This window comes from Haliotis rubra, unplaced genomic scaffold (assembly GCF_003918875.1).
Source record: "Haliotis rubra isolate DU_JTF1 unplaced genomic scaffold, ASM391887v1 Scf1967, whole genome shotgun sequence".
In the NCBI taxonomy this organism is placed as follows: Eukaryota; Metazoa; Mollusca; class Gastropoda; order Lepetellida; family Haliotidae; genus Haliotis; species Haliotis rubra.
The window spans coordinates 58,842-81,563 of NW_025765966.1; the positions used below are offsets into that span (position 1 = coordinate 58,842).

Genomic DNA, 22,722 nt, shown 5'->3' on the forward strand with positions numbered 1-22,722 from the left:
AGGGGAGAAGGGAGAGGCGGGTACGGGTAGGAGCGAACGCAGGGGAGATATGGAGAGATGGGTACAGGCAGTAGGTACAGGCAGGTACATGAAGGAGTGGTAGGAGGGGAGATATGGAGAGGCGGGTACGGGTAGTAGGGTACAGGCAGGTACATGTAGGAGTGATAGGAGGGGAGATATGGAGAGGCGGGTACGGGTAGTAAGTACAGGCAGGTACATGTAGGAGTGATAGAAGGGGAGATATGGATTGACGGGTACAGGTAGGAGGAGCAGGGGAGATATGGAGAGGCGGGTACGGGCAGTAGGTACAGGCAGGTACATGTAGGGGTGAAAGGAGAGGAGGGGAGGAGGAGGTGGGTACAGGGTAGTAGGTACAGGCAGGTACATGTAGGAGTGATAGGAGGGAGAAGGGAGAGGCGGGTACGGGTAGGAGCAGAACGCAGGGGAGATATGGAGAGATGGGTACGGGCAGTAGGTACAGGCAGGTACATGAAGGAGAGTGGTAGGAGGGGAGATATGGAGAGGCGGGTACGGGTAGTAGGTACAGGCAGGTACATGTAGGAGTGATAGGAGGGAGATATGGAGAGAGGCGGGGTACGGGTAGTATGCTTAAGTACAGGCAGGTACATGTAGGAGTGATAGAGAGGGAGATATGGATTGACGGGTACAGGTAGGAGCGAACGCAGGGGAGGAGGGAGAGGCAGGTACGGGTAGTAGGTACAGAGCAGGTTCATGTAGGAGTGATAGGCGGGGAGGAGGGAGAGGCGGGTACGGGCACACGATAAACTATCTACCTCTATGTCATGCCCCTCGTTCTACCTATAACAATACCACTCTATTTCCCAAATAATGATCCACCTAAAACCATTAGCTATTTTTCCACAAGCAACTCTTGTCCCTGGATCTACATACCCGACTACACACACACGCTGAATGTACCTGTCTAACCGATCCCTTGCATAGTTACGTCTCTAAGATAACAAGTCCTCCATGTCACGTGACGACGATAACGCCCACTTCATGCACTACAATCGACGATATTGTACACCTCAAGGTCCAGCATTGTTGTATTGGAAACCATCAGTATCGTGACACTACAGTATTACAGAGATACTAGAGCAGATAGTAGAAGATCTCCGACATATGATATGCTGCAACTTGTACATACGTATAACCATAACGATACACGTGCTAACTATGTCAATAATTGTCAGTTTTTTAATGAGAAATGCCGTAAATGATGCTATCAAATCTCATCGAGACAATGTGATTTAAGTCCTTCTTAATTCAGGACTTAGTATGTCAAGATATGTCGGTATAAGATCCAGTAATGAACACTATCTCTGGAAGCTAGCTGCAGAGAAGAGTGACCAGTTAACTGATATTGCAAGACTTGTATTCTATGGATCAGCTGAAATTGTTTCTAAAGAATGTTATTGTAAACCTGTTGCCAAAGATATTGTAAAGCACGTGTTTATGTCTTGTACGCTCGATGTAAATGACCGACATGCACTCTTCAACACCATATTTGACATTCTGGATGTAAATACTTTTGTTGACACCAGGGAGAAAGATGATGATGTTATTCTCGCGGTTTTACCTGGTGGATGTCCAGTAGAATGTATTATGGAACTAGAAAGAGATGAGTGGACAGAAGTAATACTTATTGTAAGCTATTTTACAGGGAAATAGCCATACCTGCTACAAGCACCTGTATGCATATGAACATGCTTAAATATATCATTAATCCATGTTAATGTAAATTAAATTATCACTGCATATTTAAATCCTCGTTCAACTAACAGTAACATCCCACTGCTGCCCACAAACACATCCCCATACACACCTCCATCAGATTCCAACACAGCGCCACATCATGATGACTTTCAGTCATTTCAGGTTTATTGTTTTGATAATATTTATTGAAAATATAGCAATGTTTTAATTTATCAAACTGTTACCTCTCGCCCTTAGCTTGTTCACAGATGTATTGAATTGCAACCAGTGGAATATTTCTATAGCGACATATATTAATATATACTGCATTCACACAAATTGTCCAAATTGCCACATTTCATGGGTTTCTAAACCAAGATTTGCCATGATTGAAACTCTCCATCACACCACACACGGGTCGTCTCTATCTTCCAGTGCCTACAGCCGTCTTAGGTGTGGCAAGTCGATGTTGTATCAATAGACTCGTAACTATTTAACAAACAAGTCCAATCAGTTTATTCAATTAATATACTCATGCCAATAATGGTTGTCACCCCTCCCCAGCCCAACCCCCCACACCTCACACCCCACCCTACACCCCTCTCCAATTTAAAAATTTGAAGGGGTGACAACCATTATTGGCATGAGTATACATTTAACTGGACATAGTCATTATTTTTGTAATTCAGGACCTCTAACAAACGACATTTTCATATCAGTAGATTTCGTTAGCGAAGCAACAACTCCTTTTGATCATTTATATCTGTGCTGACGTCCGACCACACTCGACTCTCCACAAGTACAAGCGTCACTGATAACGACAGGGTCAAGCAGAGTTTGTAAGTGTTGAGTGACTCGAATCAGCTCTTTAATGGCATTAAGTTAGCTCTTCCTGACTAAAATATAGTGCAGATGATGCTGATTGCTGTTGAGCACCGATTAAATAACCTAACTGTATAATCTAGTGCGGTTTCAAGTGATTGCTCTAGTTGATCCCAATATAACAGAGGGTGTTAGGTGGTCTATACGATGCACACAATAATAATCCCTTCTGTGACAGGAAAACCTGGAAGTACATATGTTCATAATTGACTCTAAATCTTCTCCCTCTTTTAACATACAACAATGACTAGAAGTATACAATGATACCACCACCAAATTAATTCCTATCCCCCTATAAAGGACAATTTTCTAGAGCCTCCTAAGAACCTCATCAGACATCTACATGGATATGAAGCAATACAACATTCACCGTTGTGTATACACAAAAACAAGTTGACATCCATAATATTTTGTCTTAGACTATTTTCTAATCATTTGTGCTTACTGAATCACCAATGTGTGTTTCTGTCAAACATAATCTATCTTATTCAGAGATTTCATTAGAAATACGAGGTAGTATAAGTATAATATGAATAGTTCCTTATGGAGCGAGTTCACTTAAACGGAACCAGGATTTAGTTCCACGTCTCCAGCAATAACGAGAAGTAAGACGAGGATTGGTATTATATTGGACTCATTGAAAGACTGTTAAACATAGATATATTTGAACAAGACGACAGATAGTGGAGCAGCAACGTGTTTATAACAGCTTTAACATAACCAGGTAGTGAATGATCTGTTGACGGTGAATTTCCACCTTCATTAGATAAGTTCAATAACATTTATTATAATAGAAACCTATCGATGCTCTACACGCACTCAGATTAGTCATATCCTAGAACATAACACATGACTAACCAGACAACGGTACCGACAGGGTTGCTAGTGACGTGTTTTGTTCTGAGTGAATCTAAGTTGATCTGTCTTTTCGACATACGAATCATATATCAGATACGGTATTTCAGGGTTATGTATTTACAGATGGTAGAAATAGTCTTTGCATCACTAAATAACTGAGTAAAGGATGAATATTTGCATCAGTGAACACTAAATGTGTTAGTGTGAAGACATTTACAATAGAATATGGACTAAGTGAAGTAATTTGCGGTGATAAACATATGATGCAGATTTGGACAAAACATGTCCATAAATTCAAATGGAGTGGAGTGTACTGTGACACCAAGCTATGTTGAATGGACAGTGGCCGTTTGACATCACTGTGGTTTAAGAATGACATTGTACACAAAATGTATGTCTTACTAGGTGCATAGGCCTGTGCCCATTGCCATATACAATTGGATATATATTGAAACATTTCCGTCTCACGGGTTAAACCAATTGCAAGGAAAGATTTCAGCATCGATTGTCCTAAATGAATTCAGTAAAGTGACTTTGTTTAGATTTAGGAATTCTTTCTTTCACAAAGTCATGTCAGCACTATGTGAGGTCGTTCATTCTGCATACACAACAATGAACATTCATGGGGAATGTTGTGTTAGTTTCTGTTCCTCCATGTAGACCCGGTTTGGAGTATTTTGAGGAACACAGTTTACAAGGACCTGTGATGATATTGATGATAACATGTGAAACTTTAACTCCTAGATCAGTTTCACAACTATCAATGCTCATGGGGTCGGTGTGTGCGTAATCACTGGTGACAGCAACATTCATGAACCATAAAGAGTTTCTGCGGGTGTATTGTTCGAGTTCATCACATCTGACTACAGATTGTTCTATTTTGGACACTATTTGATTTCTAATTTCCCTTGAATATCACGAATCAAGTTAGTTTGGGCAGTTATGAGTGAATTTTGTTTCTCAATGTCAACGCTTCATCACTTGAGAGAATATTTCTTGGTCTTTGAGCTTGACGTCCTTGTGTAGCAGAACTTTCTTTGACCCTGTGGGTCGACTGAGTTGTCTGGGGTGAAACTTGTTGGAATCCATACTGTAGTCAAAGTCGATTTATGGTTTTATTGGAGAATTGCTGTTGTTTGTGGTGACTGGTAGATAATCTGAGACACATTGTGATCATTCATGATAAGTCACGGTTGATCTAATGGTGAAGTTACACAGGAAAATTCAATCATAGATATCGAATTAGGAGAATTGGGTCGGAGATCTCAACCATGTGTCCTGTTTATACGCCATGTTATGATTTAATGCCCCTCAAAACTCAAAGTATTAGCTTATCCCTCAAACATTAAACTACTGTGACACAACACACTAAAAATCCAAACTTTGCTATTTCTCGCTGTGTACATTTTGTTCCTATTAACAAAGCAAATATCTTCAATTATGTGTGTTTGCCTTTTCATCTTTCTTATGCGCGCACTGTTATGGCATGGATATATGTATTTCATGAAGTTAATTGTGCAATCACCTACTTCTAAGGCAAGTGTACGACTGTCTACATATTGCATATTTATAAAGGCCGGTCATAGATAAAGTATGGGTCATCAGATACAAATACCCTGAGTATGTTATCAGATCACTGTCGCACCTGGCCTGATACACATGGCTCACATGCATGTATCAAGCATCAGCCAGGTATCCCCCAGGTACAAGGTCCACATGCTGCATATGTCATGGTGACCTGGGGTGCTTCAACTGATTTCGGAAACAGTTATAGCTGTTGCCTCAGAAACTAACCCAACATCTGTCCTCGACATTTGTCCGATCCTGATCCTCCCTCTTCCACAAGAACAAAGAAGATATTCACATGCATTTCTGCAAGAACAAAGACAAGATGTTGCCTTAGACTGATCCGAGTTAGGACACACCTACTTACATCAACATAGATTTAGTGAGTGAGTATGGTTTTACCGTGTTTACGCCGTTTTTTCTGGGACACCAGAAATTGGCTTTACACATTGAACCCATGTGGAGAATGCAACTCGAATCTTCAGCGTGACAAGCGGACAATTTGACTACCCCATTGCCGTACATAGAATAGAAACAGTTGATGCTGGACCGAGTAGACTCTCTTAAGCTTTTCACAGGCAATACGAGGTCATTAGAAAAGAAAGGTTCTTCTGGGCGGCACTCAGCCGTTGTCATGATAAAGACATCGTTTTGCGTAGATTAAGGACGCCACATACCGAGCCTCTATTTTATTCCTCAACCATGTTCATCATTTCTCATGTTTGGTTTCCTACTGTCGCACATGTTTGACCAAATCCCACCCCACTGTACACCGTTCTAAAAAAGTTGCATCTTTTGAATTGTCCATCCATTGTTTGAAGCTATCACAGCTGCTGGCATACCCTAACCTGGCAGTGAGCCTGAAATAGTCCAAACTGTACATGGCAGAGAGCGTGTAATCTGTTGTGGTGGTCGCTATCGTCCTACTGCAGAAAAGATATCACACATTTAGAATAGCTATGTTCGATGGGGTTTAGATCTGGAGACTTTGAGGGCCATGGCAATACTTGGATATTGTGGTCCTTCAGAAAGGTCAGTCTTGTCGTGTGATCGGGCGTTGTGTTGATAAATGACGTCAGCTTGTTGCATAATCGGAAGGACGTGTGGCATAAGAATTTTATCTGTGTAATGGTTTGCCATTCGGTTGCCCTGGTCCTGTTTGGGACACTCCCGCCATCATTACGTCCTGCCCACAAAACCTGGCCGCTCCTTTTTACACGCTGTCGACGTTCCCCACCAACTCGACGTCTTCCGTCTGTATAGAAAAGCAAACCCAAACACCCCCTCCATAGCTGTTGCGGCCATACTCTGTGTCCTTAACACCATTGACATCACAGGAACTGGTTGGCTCTAGCGATTATCCTCGGCGTGTAGAATGTTCCTCACTTTCTGGGCTTTAATTCTACGCAATCCTGGTATTTTTTGTAGCTGTAGGTGACAAACCCATATGAACCTGTCCTCCGTAGGTGTGACACGTGGTCGACTGGGTCTGGATAGGTCACGTGTTGCCCCCTGCATCTTATAACGTTTCTATGGTCTTGTAATGGAGCATGGCGATACGTACAAAATCCTTGTTACGGCTGAACCAGGTCGCCTGTCTGCAGTCGGACGATGGCGCTGTTGCGTTGGGTTCCTATTAGTCGTGCCAAGTTTTCACTTTTCACATTTGTTAATTGTAATGCTAGACAAATGAAAACCGATCATTTATATAGCCCAACAATCCATTTGTGCCTTCATTTCAGTTTGGTGTGTTTGGCTGCCACTCTCGCATGTAGTTGTGTATTCCCCACTCTTTTTCCGTATTTTGTAGCCACACTTACTTCTTCCTGCACAAAATGCGTGGCAGGCCCGAGAAATTCATATTTACTATTCTTTTTGTACAAGAATCATCACAAGTCAACTTTCATCGTTTCTACTTCCGCGTGTCTTTTATTGCAGGATATATTTGTGACATTTCTGCAAATTTCTGAGGCCTGAGGCTTTCCCCACCCAGTTACGAACAGTTTCCATTGGCAGGTGTGAGTGCGCGGGACACATACCCAGTAGGTTGCTCTGTTGCATCTGGAAGTCTGTGTGTCAGTGCAACAGTAAGAGTCAAAGTGAATAAGCACATATTCTGATTGAAGTAAGTTTTTTAGACTAGAGAAAACACCTCTCTCTCTCTCGTTTCCCCAAGGACTATGCAGCATTCTTGTAATAGGCGATCCAATGTGGATCCAATGTGTCAGTCATGTCAGGAATAAATCTGGAACAAGTTGTTGGTAAGCATAGGTTTGTAAACTTCTCACATCCAGCTATCTTGCTTCACAGACATGTCATTATTTCATCTGTCTTGCAGGTGCAGGAACATGGAGCATGTTCTTCGACAGCCCTGTGAGCGGTATGTCTCCACAGGTGACACCCTGGAACCAGGGAGACACACCCGTCTACGACAGTGCCTTGTTCCCTGGTATCAGCAGCGGCATGACACCGCTTCTCTCCGTCAGCTGAGAGTGAGAGTGGCTTTAGTATATCGTCACCATAGCCAGGTTAACAGGGCATTCCAGTCCTTGTGCAGGTACATATATGGCACCAGCGTCACCATCCTACATGCCAAGATGCCAGCTATGCATATGATTCCTGAGAATATTGGCTACTCGCTAAGCAGTTGTGGATATTCACCAACCTCCCCTTAATGCTGCCCAGATTCTCCAACAAGCCCCAGCTTGAAGAAGAAGAAGAAGAATTCATTTGCAACCTACTGACCATTGAAGGGAATGATGGATTGAGTATATCGCTGATTATTTGTTGTGGTTGAGTATAATAAGGGTTTTGTGTGGAATTACCACTTTGCATATGTGGCGCCTGTCAGTTGTTTTCTGGTAGCACCATTGGTACATAAGTGATCACCAGTGGTACATACGTGATCACCAGTGGTACATATGTGGCGATTATTACTTCCGTCCTGGTAGCTCCATTGGTACATGTGTGGCGACTATTAGTTCCGTCCTGGTTGCACCATTGGTACATGCGTGGCGACTATTAGTTCCGTCCTGGTAGTACTATTGGTACAAGTGTGGCGCCTATTACTTCCGTCCTGGTGGCACCATTGGTACATGTGTGGCGCCTATTACTTCCGTCTTGGTAACATCATCGGTACATGTGTGTCGACTATAAGTTCCGTCCTGGTAGCACCATTGGTACACGTGTGGCGACTATTACTTCCGTCCTGGTAGCACCATTTGAACATGTGTGGCGCCTGTCACTTCCGTCCTGGTAACACCATTGGTACACGTGTGGCGACTATTACTTCCGTCCTGGTAGCACCATTGGCACATGTGTGGCGACTATTACTTCCGTCCTGGTAGCACCATTGGTACATGTGTGGCGACTGTTAGTTCCGTCCTGGAAGTACTATTGGTGCAAGTGTGGCAGCCACTAGCTCCGTCCTGGTAGTACCATTGGTACATTTGTGGCGACTATTAGTTCTGTCCTGGTAGAACCACTGGTACATGTGTGGCGACTGTTAGTTCCGTCCTTGTGATACCATTGGTACATGTGTGTCTAAAACTAGTTCCGTCCTGGTAACACCATTGGTATGTGTGTGGCGACTATTAGTTCCGTCCTGGCAACACCATTGGTACATGTGTTGCGACTATTAGTTCTGTCCTGGTAGCACCATTGGCACATGTGTGGCGACTATTAGTTCCGTCCTGGTAGCACCATTGGTACACGTGTGGCAGCTATTAGTTCCGTCCTGGCAACACCATTGGTACATGTGTGGCGACTATTAGTTCCGTCCTGGTAGCACCATTGGTACATATGTGGCGACTATTAGTTCCGACCTGGTAACACCATTGGTACATGTGTGGCGACTGTTAGTTCCGTCCTGGAAGTACTATTTGTACATGTGTGGCGACTATTAGTTCCGTCCTGGTAACACCATTGGTACATGTGTGGCGCCTATTACTTCCGTCCTGGTAGCACCATTGGTACATGTGTGGCGACTATTACTTCCGTCCTGGTAACACCATTGGTACATGTGTGGCGACTATTAGTTCCGTCCTGGTAACACCATTGGTACATGTGTGGCGACTATTAGTTCCGTCCTGGTAACACCATTGGTACATGTGTGGCGCCTATCAGTTCTGTCCTGGTAGCACAATTACCAGGTTGGAAAAGTATCCCTCCTGTTTGTTTATTGACTAATAATTGGGCAACATCACTGGTGATGCTACATGGGAGGGTAGGTCTTGGGTCAATACCATTGTTATAGAGCTCATGCGAACCTTTAGTAAACAGTGAAATACTGATATGTTTTGTAAATGTAATAACACATGATATTCCATTGGAGTGAACATAAGGTTCTTCTACACCGAATCAGAATCATTAGTTTAACAAGCAGTTTTCACAGGGAGACCTCCATGCAGATTGAATCAGCTGTGACTGGTCCATTTTGTGTAAGATTGTTACATGTACATCCATCCAGTGATTAAAACTGACAATATTTTTCAATATTGTGTGCTGTCGTTTTGAACATAATGACTGTTACTGAATGCCACCAAAGATATTTTCAAGTGGTTGACTTTTTGTTCTGAACTGTGGTTGTTCTGTTTAGTTTCCTGTCGTGGATATAGAACTGGTTGATCATGTCATTCATTGTTGTTTCTATAGCTGCAGTAAGGTCAGACCACGCTCACGTGCACGTGTAGGAGCTGCTGAGGGCTTAGTTTTTTGTCGGGTAAAGATCAAGACGTAGTTTTAGTGTTGAGTAACACTGACAGGACGATTTATTTCCAGTAGTTACAACCCTATACGTTATTTCACTTTAATCGTACGTGTCTTGTACTGGAAACAGCTATAGTCGACTTTCTGCAATATATTAGTATCGCTCTAAAATATTAATATATGCATACAGAAATTACCACTGATCGGCACGTTATGACAAACAAAATTATAATTTTTGTTTGTGTTGGTCTGGTTGTCTGGTTAGGTTATCAATACCACATTTGTCCCTCAAATGTCAGCACAGATATTTTAGCACAGATGTACTCCAGCCATTATAGAAATCGTACGCCCTCCTCAAAAACTGTATCCGCTGTTGGTTAATATTTTATTAAACTCGTCAATAGAGACTGTTATTTTCATAGTTTGTTATTTGATCATGATGAGGTGGAAAGCATTCAAGAATATTTTTCAAATTAGGACAAACTTTATGGATGAACAACGTCCGTATTCAGATGATGCGACGTAGTGATAGAGACTCTTATATCGCTGCAGCAGGTATGTAAATATTGTTGATTGTGTATACAATTATATTCACGTTTAATAAAGACGTAATTGTCCTCAAATAATGGACAAATATTATATTCTTTTCATACAAGTTCATAAAAGGTAAATATATTAAATAGGAGATTCCATGTGTTGCTTGAAATCGCATAAGTGAGAAGGATAATCAGAAATACCATTTCTACTTCCTATCATCGTAGACTCCATCTCTGTCCCTTGACCCGTGTAGGTCCAGGTTAGAATGTACTTTCAGTAACCCATGCTTGTCGTGAGAGGCGACTAACGGGATCGGGTGGTCAGGCTCTCTGGCTTGGTTGATCACATGTCATCGGTTCCCAATTGCGCAGATCGATGCTCATGCTGTTGATCACTGGATTGTGTGGTCCAGGCTCGATTAATTACAGACCACCGCCATATACCTGGAATATTGCTGAGCGCGGTGTAAAACTAAATTCATTCTCTCACTCACTCTGTCCCTTGTTTCATGGGGCTCTGATTTCATTCTGACACGTGTCCTCTGTAGTATCAGCACCTCTTGGACGGACTCATCAATAATGCAGGAATCGAGATTTGTTGCACATACCAGCTGTCTCTCCATGGTTGCTGGTTATGTCGGTTTCTCGACATTTGATAAAGAGGCACAATAAACAGATCCAGATCAGCATTCTAACAGAAGAAGCGTACAACATTGTCAGTGAAGATAAGAGAGTAAGCATGGTTTTGTTCTGCTTTTCGAAATTTTCCAGGAATATCAGGTACAACAAACGGGCATCCTTGTTGGGAATCGACAATCATTAATTGTAACTGACCACATCCCACCTCCCAAATGTTCGATGTAAACGGTATTTGAACTAATACTTTTTGATCTGGGTATTCCACCTCATGTGACCTCATAATTCAAGTGGGGGCGGTGGTGTAGCTTAGTGGTTAAAGCGTTCGCTCGTCACGCCGAAGAACCGGGTTCGACTCCCCACATGGGTACAATGTGTGGAGCCCATTTCTGGTGTTCCCGCCCCGATATTGCTGGAATATTGTTAAAAGTGGCGTAAAACCAAACTCACTCACTCATCATTCACGTTGAAAGTCTTAATGTACTCCCAGCATGGACGTAGAATACATTGACATTTTAACACCTGCGTTCTGGGCTCCATTGTTTGAAGGCCATGTGTGTATGTACATTGAGTAAGTGATGGGTACTACCTGTAGCTTAGGACATGCTTTTTGTCGTCGAGGTTGTGGGCTAGCCTAGTGGTTAAAGGGTACGCTCGTCACGCCGAAGACCCGGGTTCGATATCTACTTGGGTACAATGTGTGAAGTCCATTTCTGGTGTTATCCGATGGGATATTGCTGGAATATTGCTAAAAGCGGCGTAAAACTAAACCCACTTACTTTGTTTCCACGAACTCCGAAGTATTTATATAATTATTATTAATATTTTGCCTCATATGCCGATGGAATCAATGTTGGCAGATCATCGAATCTGGTTATTGCCTGGCGTTGACGTAATATCATTTCCCAAACATTGATTCCATACATTCCAGTTACCATTTCAATGTACAATTGTATATAAAACATCATCATCATCATAAACTCATTAACGTGATTCACGCAGAAGCCTCAGTGTATAAGTGAGTGAATACAGACTGAAATCTTGTTGTAGACATGTATGTCTTAATGATAACAACATGTTCTCATAGGGTATATTATCCGATGCTCAAGCGAGCTAACTGACATGATACTGAAAATACTTATGCATAACTTTACATACTGACTGTACGCTCAGGGATTATGTAGATGTTACCAAAAACAACAACAGAGTTAACACAGCCTTTATATTATATCAAGGCAAGTGAGCGAGACGGGATACAGGTCGGTGACCTTTGTCACTTTGTTAAAATATGTGTGAAGACAGTTCAGGTTTTGTAAGAGATAAAGTTATGTTGTATCTATCGAGTAGATGGAGAATCAGTGATTTTGAAAATAGGCTGTTACTGATTCAACCACGACCGATGATAACATATCAAACAAAGAGCAACTTTCACGTGTAATACAATCGAAACATCAGAAGCTTTCAATATTCTGTTCCCAGGAAGCTAAGAGGGTTTGCGCAGCACTATGGATATTCCAGCTGTGTGACGTCACACAGTAAATAATCGGATCTGTTAAGATCCGGGTTAGAATTGGTCTTCAGCAACCCATGCTTGTCGTAAAAGTCGAGTAACGGGATCGGGTGGTCAGACTCGCTGACATGGTAACACATATCGTCATATCCCAATTGAGTAGATCGATGCTCATGCTGTTGATCACTGGATTGTCTGGCCCATACTTGATTATTTACAGATCACCGCCATATAGCCGGAATAATGTCTTTTTGTATTTGATAAGCCTTATGGGTTGACGTGACTTGTAAATAGTGAGTCCTATTTTCCTATGACACAGGAATTGTCACTGGTGACAGATTAATGGCCTCTATCTTTCTATATATAGCGGTTCATATTGCAAGGACACAACTAGGGTTCTTATAAATATAAGTAAATCCATTTCGAAGAAATAAACCGAAGCGACCAAGTCCCCTAAGGATGCTTACGGGCCCACCCTCCAAAATTCTTTAAATTAGATGCTCTTCAAAGTTATTATAAAAAAAACGTCACACATACCAACATAATTTAAATCAACAGTTGCCCCTTAACCCCCTTTAATTGATCTGTCAATCTATGAATACTGTCGTAACTGGCGTTTGGGCGTTAGTAAACCCTACCACAGTTACTTACTACTTGTGGCTCAGTAACTTACGATCATCTAAGTGCTTTGTGAGAGGAGGCCATGGACACCTAACTAACCGCATTACATTCTGGCACACATACATTCATAGATAAACGCAACACCAAGTTATACCCACATAGTTTTTTTTCTCTGTCTAAGTCCATTTCTAAATACAACTTCACCAACAGTTAGGGTAGGCTCGTACCACACGGGGAGACTGAGTAGCGTGGACTGGCTTCCGTCACTTTAAAGCGCGCACCAGTCGCTCAGTGCCCAACCTGTCTATTTATATGGTTCGAGCCTGGCCTGATCTTGATCACATGTTTCAACTCATCGTTTTGATTCGTTAATCCTGTATCCGTCCTAGCACTCATGAATATTATGATGGAAAAGTATCGGTAAGTAACGTTCGGTTACTCTCCCCTCTTTATTGATTTGTTATTGTGTTCTGTCTCTCACGACGGATATATTTCTAACTTATGGCTAAACGCCATTCTCTCTAGACTTTCTGTCTAACCGTTATCACTCATGAGTCAAACTGCAAATCTATATCTATATACGGAATCTGACGTAATTCTCTACTGATATAGGGATGCATGTTTACCTTATAACGATACCACTTGGGACTCAATCCCCCAAAGAAACGGAGAAAATGTAATCCTAAATATTAAATAGATTACATTTGACCACTTTCATTGTTCAGAAATGTGAAGACATAATGTGTCCAAGTATATTTCCGCTGTCCTTACAGACGGCAGCCCAATCTCACGTCACACTCAGTTACTTTATCCGGCAAATCGACCTATGGCAGTTGATGAACTTTAGCGGACAGTGTTTGACAACTGGGAAGAAGCCAGTACCCCTCTAAGTCTGACATTTCTGCTTCAGTTAATCTATAAACTAGTCATGTGTGGATTTGAAATACATTTTAGTGACAATAGAATCCACTAATTAGGAAAATAAAAGATTCTGCTAACTTGATTGTATTTCTGAATATACGTCACAACATGTAAACGGGGACATTCTATGTCCGCTTCAATCACTTTCATCATATTTCTTCACTGACATCAACTGTGGCGTATGTGGATTCACAACTACAATAATTTCATCTCAACAATATTCATGTGGGGATTTAAAACATTTGTATTACAGAGAAGACACGAAACATGGCGATAAATTCATGATTTGAAACAACTTTTGATGAATTTGTGACTCAGTTATTTGTTGTGATATTTCCCAGACATGTATGAAATGTATGATAAACTGGTCAACTACTGCAGAATAATAATCATAACAATAGTCATGTGTGGATGTAAAATCTTTCTTATACACAGGAGATTCCAGTCAAGCAGTAAAACAACACATTTAACTGACTTCGTTACATTCTTGTCCACAACAAACAGCACATAGACAGACAACTTATACGTCCGCCTCAATCACTACAATTACATTTGACAGTTGAAATAAATAAGTCACACTTACAAGTTTACACAATGTCATGTTTATTTCATTGTCTAATTCAAGGCGTCATAGATAAGTGACTTCTTGGTGTCAGTCATGGTGATATCTGCCCCACTTATCACCTTCATGTTGACTGTGTAGACATCTAGCGACCCAACACCAAACATGGGAAGAAGAGACTCGCTCCACTCAACATCCACCTTGGCTAATACAACCTCTCTGTCGAGGTCGATGAAGGCGAGTCTCCCCCTCCCCACATCCAGCACAACGCCGTAGTGGAGGGTGGCCTGTGTGCCGCGTGTGTCAGACATTGTGTTACTGTAACACTTCCCCCCCTCCCCCTGCTGCCACACCCTGGTACAGAGACTCCCCTGGTGTGTGCAACATCTCTCTACACTGACACACCAGGAGCGGTGCTGGTAACAAACACACCACATACTGTCTACCTGGCTCTCCTCCACCACACCCATCTCCAGGACAAACCACCCCCACCACCCTCCACTCACCACACCCACCCTAGAGTGTGTCTCCCAGTATCGTGGTGTGTGTGGGACAGGGGTGACAGTAGAGGGGGATGGAGGAAGGGGGATGGGGGTGGAGGCACATGTACCCCAATATGTCCGTAACCTGCCGCTGTGTCTGTGTTGTGTGGCGGGCGGCGAGTTCACCAGCTGACCGACTGTAGTTACGTGGCACCAGTCTGTGTTGGTTCGAGCAGCGTTCAGTTGTAGTTTAGGACCTGGAAATATACATTTTGTTTACAGTTTAACAAATTTCCCGACTTCAGACAACAAATTAGTCATGTTATTGTCAACCTCGTTTCAATGTTTACAAAACAGCGCACTGAATGATCGGCCGCCATTTTCGCCTGTGTGTGAATTGTATCACCACTGTCACTTAAATACACACAATTATACTGTGAAAATATTTGTATGGGTATTCTAAATGTTTTTTCATACAGTTTAATATTGACTGACACTGAAATAAACACTCCATGAAACATTTTGTCAGACACTGTCAGTTGAGCTGGTTTGCTGTCAGTAGTCAGAAATAGACATTTCCGTATGAAAACCCATGTGTATAAAAATCATTTCATGATAAAACTATTATTGTTGGTATTCTAAACTCTTCTTATACAGTTTACTAAACAATAAGATATAAAAAGCAGTTGTTTGATGATATTTTTACATCTGAGTGTTCACCAGACACAGTGTCAATAGGTAACTTCTACGTCCGCTTCAATCACTGTGCCCAGTTTCAACACACTCGCTGTGTGGGGAGGTGGTCGAGTCATGTGTATTGGCTGGGACAGATGGAAGTATTAAAGATGGGTTTGAATTTATCAATTTCGTATATGTCAAGGAGGTCTGTTTCAGATTTTTTCAAGAAAGAATCAAATATAATATCACCGGGAGGACTGACAACCTGGCCGATCATTATCACAGGTATTTGACTTTTAATTAATGGGCGAACATTTTGTGATATGAAAAACGTTTATTTCATATGCAAATAGTTTAACTGTCGTCAATCATCTTTTAGTCTGTGTTATGCTCATTTAAGTCAATATCCTTATATGTGTATAAACTCTCACCCTTTAATAATTATCAAGTATTTCAGTTTAGTTTCTCAAAACTAAATTGAAATATCTGCTTTAGGTCGATCTGAAATGACTCATTTATTATATGAAAGCGATTTTCGCAAAGTATAAATGTTTCTAAAGTATAATATTTATTACAGCTCATCAAATCCCAGATCTTCCTGTTATAACGTTAGACTTTCATCTCACTGATTGACACAAACTGACACCGACAATGGGTTATTTTACAATAAACAAAAGCCAAGAATTTGTTCTAAATGTTAACAAAGATAATGAAACAAATTTGTGGTGATTTAGGGCCTTGGTTTAGACATTATACAACGGGACAGTAGACCAGTCAGATCAAGTTAGTGAGAACCAGGTAGACCCTCATAGTGTGCGTCGGCTTTTTGATTGCACATCCATATGACGCCCCTTTAAATTCGTAATAGTTTTGGGGGCAAATTCCAACTGGAGTCCCTACAAGTACACTGAATTCTGTGGGTCAGGATAAGTCAAGTACATCTATTCATGAGTAAGTCAATCGCTGCGAATACACATCTCCTTGAGTAAACACGCATTTCGGTGACCCATTGTAGACACATTCATATTACATCCCATGTCTTCCGTGACGCCCAGTCTGGCTAACCTTCAGTGGTCACCTCGGCAAAACCCTAGTGGAGTGTCCATAGTCCTAGCTTCAGTTACAAATATATTTACCACCTACTCTAAGCGCCAACACAAAATAAACACATGTAATTTTAGACCCATGCTTCCTCCAGCTGATGGTTCACTGTCTATAACGATACGTCCCAGGCTTTGGAATGATATAGGGGAATATGGATTCTGTTGATACATACGGAAGTTACATCTTCTAGAAACAGTATCGGAAATGACAAGACGTTAAAACTCTCAATATTCAAAGCCAATAATTCTTCACCCCAAAACTCATGACGATAAAACTGCACAGGCTTACCAAAAACTAGAACCGGTGGCATGCCTATTGTTTAAAGGGCGTGTAACACCATGTCAGTGCTACACACCCGTGAAGATCCGGGTTAGAATTGATAATACCCCATGCTTGTCGTAACAGGCGACTAACGGGATTGGGTGGTCAGACTTGCTGACTTAGTTGACACATGTCATAGTATTCCGATGGCGTAAATCGATACTCATGCTGCTGATCACAAGATTTTCTGGCCCAGACTCGATTATTTACAGACCGCTACCATATAGGTGGAATTTTGCTTGTTTTATATTATAAGTTTGCTTTGTTGATCACTGAGATGTTTTGCTTGTTAAAATTAAGAAATGACTATATAATTCTTCATTTAAAAATATACACATAAGGAATTCAGTTGAGCATGTCATAAAACTTGATAGTATTTTGCATCCAAGACTTCATTTTGTGGTTTGTGGCCCCGCCCTGTGTAGAGTTGTTCTCTAAGATTCTCCCTATTTTCAACACTATAATATGTACCCTTTGGTTTTCCCACAAGTGTGAACAATATTTGTCGTAAGAGGCAGCAGACGGGATCGGATGGTCAAGCTCTCTTACCTGGTTGACACAACTCGTATCCAAGTTGCGTAGATCGATGCTCAAGCTGTTGATCACTGGATTGACAGGTCCAGGCTCGATTATTTACAGACCGCCACCATATAACTGGAATATTGCTGAGTGCGGCGTAAAACTAACCTCACTCACCCGGTGTTAAAACGAAATTAAATAGTAAAACATAGTACCACAGAACCCCTATATAAAACCAGGCTGGATATCACTACACCAAGTAACGTGTCAGCTTTGTTTAAAGAACAAGCAAGACCGTAACATCCAGTACCATATTATTGTGTTAAAGGCGGACATCACTACACCCAGCGCTATAATGAGTGTTTAAAGGCGGACATCACCACACCCAGCGCTATAATGAGTGTTTAAAGGCGGACATCACACACCTAGCGCTATAATGAGTGTTTAAAGGCAGACATCACTGCACCCCAGCGCTATAATGAGTGTTTAAAGGCGGACATCACCACACCCAGCGCTATAATGAGTGTTTAAAGCAGGACATCACTGCACCCAGCGCTATAATGAGTGTTTAGGAGGCAGACATCACCACAGCGCACCCAGCGTTTAAAAGCATATCATGAGCGCTATAATGAGTGTTTAAAGGCGGACATCACCACACCCAGCGCTATAATGAGTGTTTAAAGGCGGACATCACCACACCTAGCGCTATAATGAGTGTTTAAAGGCAGACATCACTGCACCTAGCGTTATAATGAGTGTTTAAAGGCGGACATCACCACACCCAGCGCTATAATGAGTGTTTTAAAAGCAGGACATCACTACACCCAGCGCTATAATGAGTGTTTAAAGGCGGACATCACCACACCCAGCGCTATAATGAGTGCTTTTAAAGGCGGACATCACCACACCTAGCGCTATAATCAGTGTTTAAAGGCAGACATCACTGCACCTAGCGCTATAATGAGTGTTTAAAGGCGGACATCACCACACCCAGCGCTATAATGAGTGTTTAAAGCAGGACATCACTACACCCAGCGCTATAATGAGTGTTTAAAGGCGGACATCACCACACCCAGCGCTATAATGAGTGTTTAAAGCAGGACATCACTACACCCAGCGCTATAATGAGTGTTTAAAGGCAGACATCACTACACCCAGCGCTATAATGAGTGTTTAAAGGCGGACATCACCACACCCAGCGCTATAATGAGTGTTTTTAAAGGCGGACATCACTACACCCAGCGCTATAATGGGTGTTTAAAGGTGGCGATCACCAATAACACCCAGCGCTATAATGAGTGTTTAAAGGAGGACATCAATACACCCAGCGCTATAATGAGTGTTTAAAGGAGGACATCACTACACCCAGCGCTATAATGAGTGTTTAAAGGCGGGCATCACTACACCCAGCGCTATAATGAGTGTTTAAAGGCGGGCATCACTACACCGAGCGCTATAATGAGTGTTTAAAGGCGGGCATCACTACACCCAGCGCTATAATGAGTGTTTAAAGGAGGACATCACTACACCGAGCACTATCATGAGTGTTTAAAGGGCGGGCACCATCACGACATCTAATACAGTCTGTGGTCTAACGATCAAACCTTAAGACCAAATCCAGTACCACAGCCTGTGGTCAGAAGCTTGGAAACCTGAATACCCAGTACCATATCCTTTGTTCAGAAGACACGGAAACCTGAATACACCCAGTACCATATTCGTTGTTCAGAAGATGGGGATCACTAAAACAATACCCCTGTCAGTTCCAATGGTACACAAGGTCCACACTGTCATAGGGTTTTCAGCAGCAAACCTTGACAGCATCGTCACACGTCAGGAAAGAGCGCTTCATCCAGTAACCTATCGGTGTTTCAGCATCACCAAACAAGCAACTGATTATACTCACACTGCAGAGTCAACGTGGTCACTGTTCCTGATTCCAGACTGTAGGTGTTCGTCCCCGCATCTGCAAAATATTCTCTAGCATGAAGAACAAAATAGCCGTGCTCATACACATTAGGACATAACAGTAACTTCGATATTTGGGACTTTCTTTGTTTCAAAATGAGAGGTACTCCACCTTTTGTACACAACAAAGTATCGGCTAAGACAGACCTGGGTCCCTGTAATGTCAGTAAAGTCACATTTAAACATTGTTTAGCCTCAGCTTCTGTCCATTAGAAACGGGTATTGATAACATTATCAGATTTTTTGCCCTTAAGTGTACAAGTATCACTGATATCATCTCAACATGAAAGACCAAGATCTGTTCAAATATTAATCACTAAGCTATCCTTTGGATAAATGGCTTATGGGTCCATCTTCTGCCCATTCATAACTATTTCTGTTTAAATCATACAGGAGTTAGAAGTATGTGCTTCTGATATTATGGCATGAAAGTAAAGGGACACATACAGTAACGCTATTTTTCCATTCTTACGTTTTGCAAAATAAAGGAAAATAACCTCACCAAACTGTGGTAGTGGTGTTGGATCCTTAGAGGCCTCTGGAAGCTTCAACTTGAAACAAAGGGAAGTATTTCAATGTCGCAATCGAAGATTCACAAAACAGTAGGCTTGTTTCCACTTCTAACATACAAGCATAAGTTCAATATGAACATTATATGTACGCAGGTGACAATAATTATTACCTCAGAGACAACGAGACGTATATACATTATGCTTACTAAGAAGTACTTACGTGCTTGAGTGTGTTCTCAAGGTCAGGTAGATGGATGTCATCTGTCTGTGTACCTCTGTCTGTAAAATAACCAACAATTGTTACAGATCGATCATTTTATGTTTCACCGAGTCTTTTTTTAGAAAGGAATAGAACTAGCATCAGCTCACCATCTTAAAATCAAATTAAATGAATGGTCAAGAGAAACATCAACAAGCTATCATTTTTTTTTCTGACAAAGCCTGATAAGAAATACTTGACAGTATGCTAGGAAATACTGAAAGAAAAAAAATCAAATGTGAGACATATTGGAGTCGAAGTAAGTAAGTACCCCTCAGTGTGTGTTCATCAGATGCTGATCCATCTCCAACGAGAGACCCAAACTTAGAAATGTCAGATTTCAATTTTCCAGTCCTCTCATGTTGAAGACGGCTGCAGGTGAACGGTGCAGCTCTGGTGGAACTGATCTGAGGTAAGTCTTCGTTGTTTCTTGTATTGAACTCTCGAGCGTCAGAAAGTCCGGGGAGTTCAGAAGCATATCTGAGAACTGTCTTGATGTAGTCTGAGGTCCACTTGCATCGTTCACTCTCGCCTTCAGAGGTAACTTGTTCAATGTGTAGATTTGACAGTTTCTGCTTCGTCTGATTGTCAAGATCGATGATCAGTTCCTTCTCTCTTTGATCGAGTTGTGTCCTCAGAGAATGGAAAGTGTGGTGGATGGTCTCCTCCACAGCGCTGCTGTCTTCTTGGTGTCATTCACGGCTTTGCTGATACTCTTCAAATATGCTTGGTAGAGAAGTATGCTGTGCAGTCAGGTTCTTCCCATGTTGTTCTATCCGCCCTTGAGGCAGCGTCCAGAAGCTACGTCTAAGTGTCTTCAACGTCGTGTTCAGCATGGTCGCCAAGTCTGCATTTCATTACAGATTAAAATGTTGCAGCTTTTGTCAAAATATTCCAGAGGATAACGCTTGTGAAGTTTGCACCAAGCTGGTTCAGCCTGCATGCCTCCTGGTGCTGTGTCCACAATGGTTTCAACACAGCATGTCGTCCTGGTAGCTTTAACTTGCTGTTGTGCATGTTCTGGCGGTATTCACAGAGGAAGTCTTCACATTCTGGACGCAACACAGCCTGGTTGCCGTCATCTTCATTTTGTACAGAGCTCTGTGGGGCGATGTTTGACCGTCGAGGTGGAATATTTCCTTCTGTCTCACTGCATCCTTCTGGAGGCTTGTGTCTGTGAGGTTGACCTCCCTCTGACATGTAGAGCATGATATCACACCACCAGCTGCAGATGTCACACACGTCTCCACACACACAGCGTGTGAGACAGGGCAGTAGGTAGGTAGAAGCGAGGTCCCCTTCCAGGGGTAAACTGCTGCTGACAGACAGCACATTTGGGGAAGGAGTCCATTCTGAAACAAACATATCATTGTCCTAATTCGCTTCAATAAAATAATATGAACATGTTATCAAGAATGGCAAACAGAATTCGAAGAAAATATATGCGTTGGAATATAGCACTTCCCCATGATGAGAGTATGATTTTCAGTAAAACTCCGGCAAACACATTTCACTACATCAATGAAGGGAAAAGACGCCAACAACCCTTGTGAGGACTAGAGAACAACCCTGTAAACCCCAATCTTGGAGCATAGTTTACTATATCCATTATTGAGTGAGTGAGTAAGTAACTGAATTGGGGTTTAGCAATATTCCAACAATATCACTGCGGGCGGAGAAACCAGGAATGGGCTTCACATATTGTTCCCATGTGGTGATCGAACCCAGACCTTGACGAGACAGAGAGGCAGCTTTACCCACTTGGCTACCCACCGCTCTATCATATCCATTAAAGTCATTCAAACAGATGGGTCCGCTAAGGCAGGATTAGAGCGCTCTAACTCTCACACTAAGAGTGGGTTCGAGATCTCGGATGGGACTTAACCTCAGTACTAGAATCAAGTACTTTCCTGATAAAGTGTAATCCCAAATATAGTACAGGTTCCATCTGCTCACTTTCTAAACGGCGTTGTGAGTTCATACGCATGAACACAGTTTGGGACCGACAACTACACCGACACAGCCTCGTCACGAATACAAGACAATATCAACTACCGGACTCTCGCAAGTCAAACATATCTTTCTTCCACTTTTTGCATGGCTTGTTTCCATCCCTAATTTACTCTAAGCTCAATGCTAATTTGTTTTTTTGCTCATCAGTTGTATATTTCTTCACCTTATTTGTCCCTCAACTTCCAGACAGAGTCCATCAAGCAATTTGCCCTTTTTCAATAAATAGCAAACAAATGCAAATACATTAACAATTGCCCTTAAATTAGCTGTAGGTGCAAGGACTGGTACCTCCGCCAACGCACACCTGTTCACCCAAGGCATAACATCAATTACAACAAAGAGACAACAATT

The 22,722-nt window shown here is 42.0% G+C and overlaps 1 protein-coding gene across 1 annotated transcript; it reads right to left on the minus strand.

Moving 5' to 3' along the window:
- Positions 1 to 14,539: 14,539 nt before the first annotated feature.
- On the minus strand, positions 14,540 to 21,710 carry LOC124274959 (the record flags this gene model as incomplete). The annotated part of the gene is made up of 6 exons (XM_046710335.1): positions 14,540 to 15,254; positions 19,526 to 19,585; positions 20,090 to 20,138; positions 20,320 to 20,378; positions 20,630 to 21,043; positions 21,282 to 21,710. Coding segments are annotated over 6 exons (1,697 nt in total), but the record flags the coding sequence as incomplete, so codon positions are not given.
- Between the last annotated feature and the right edge of the window lie 1,012 nt (positions 21,711 to 22,722).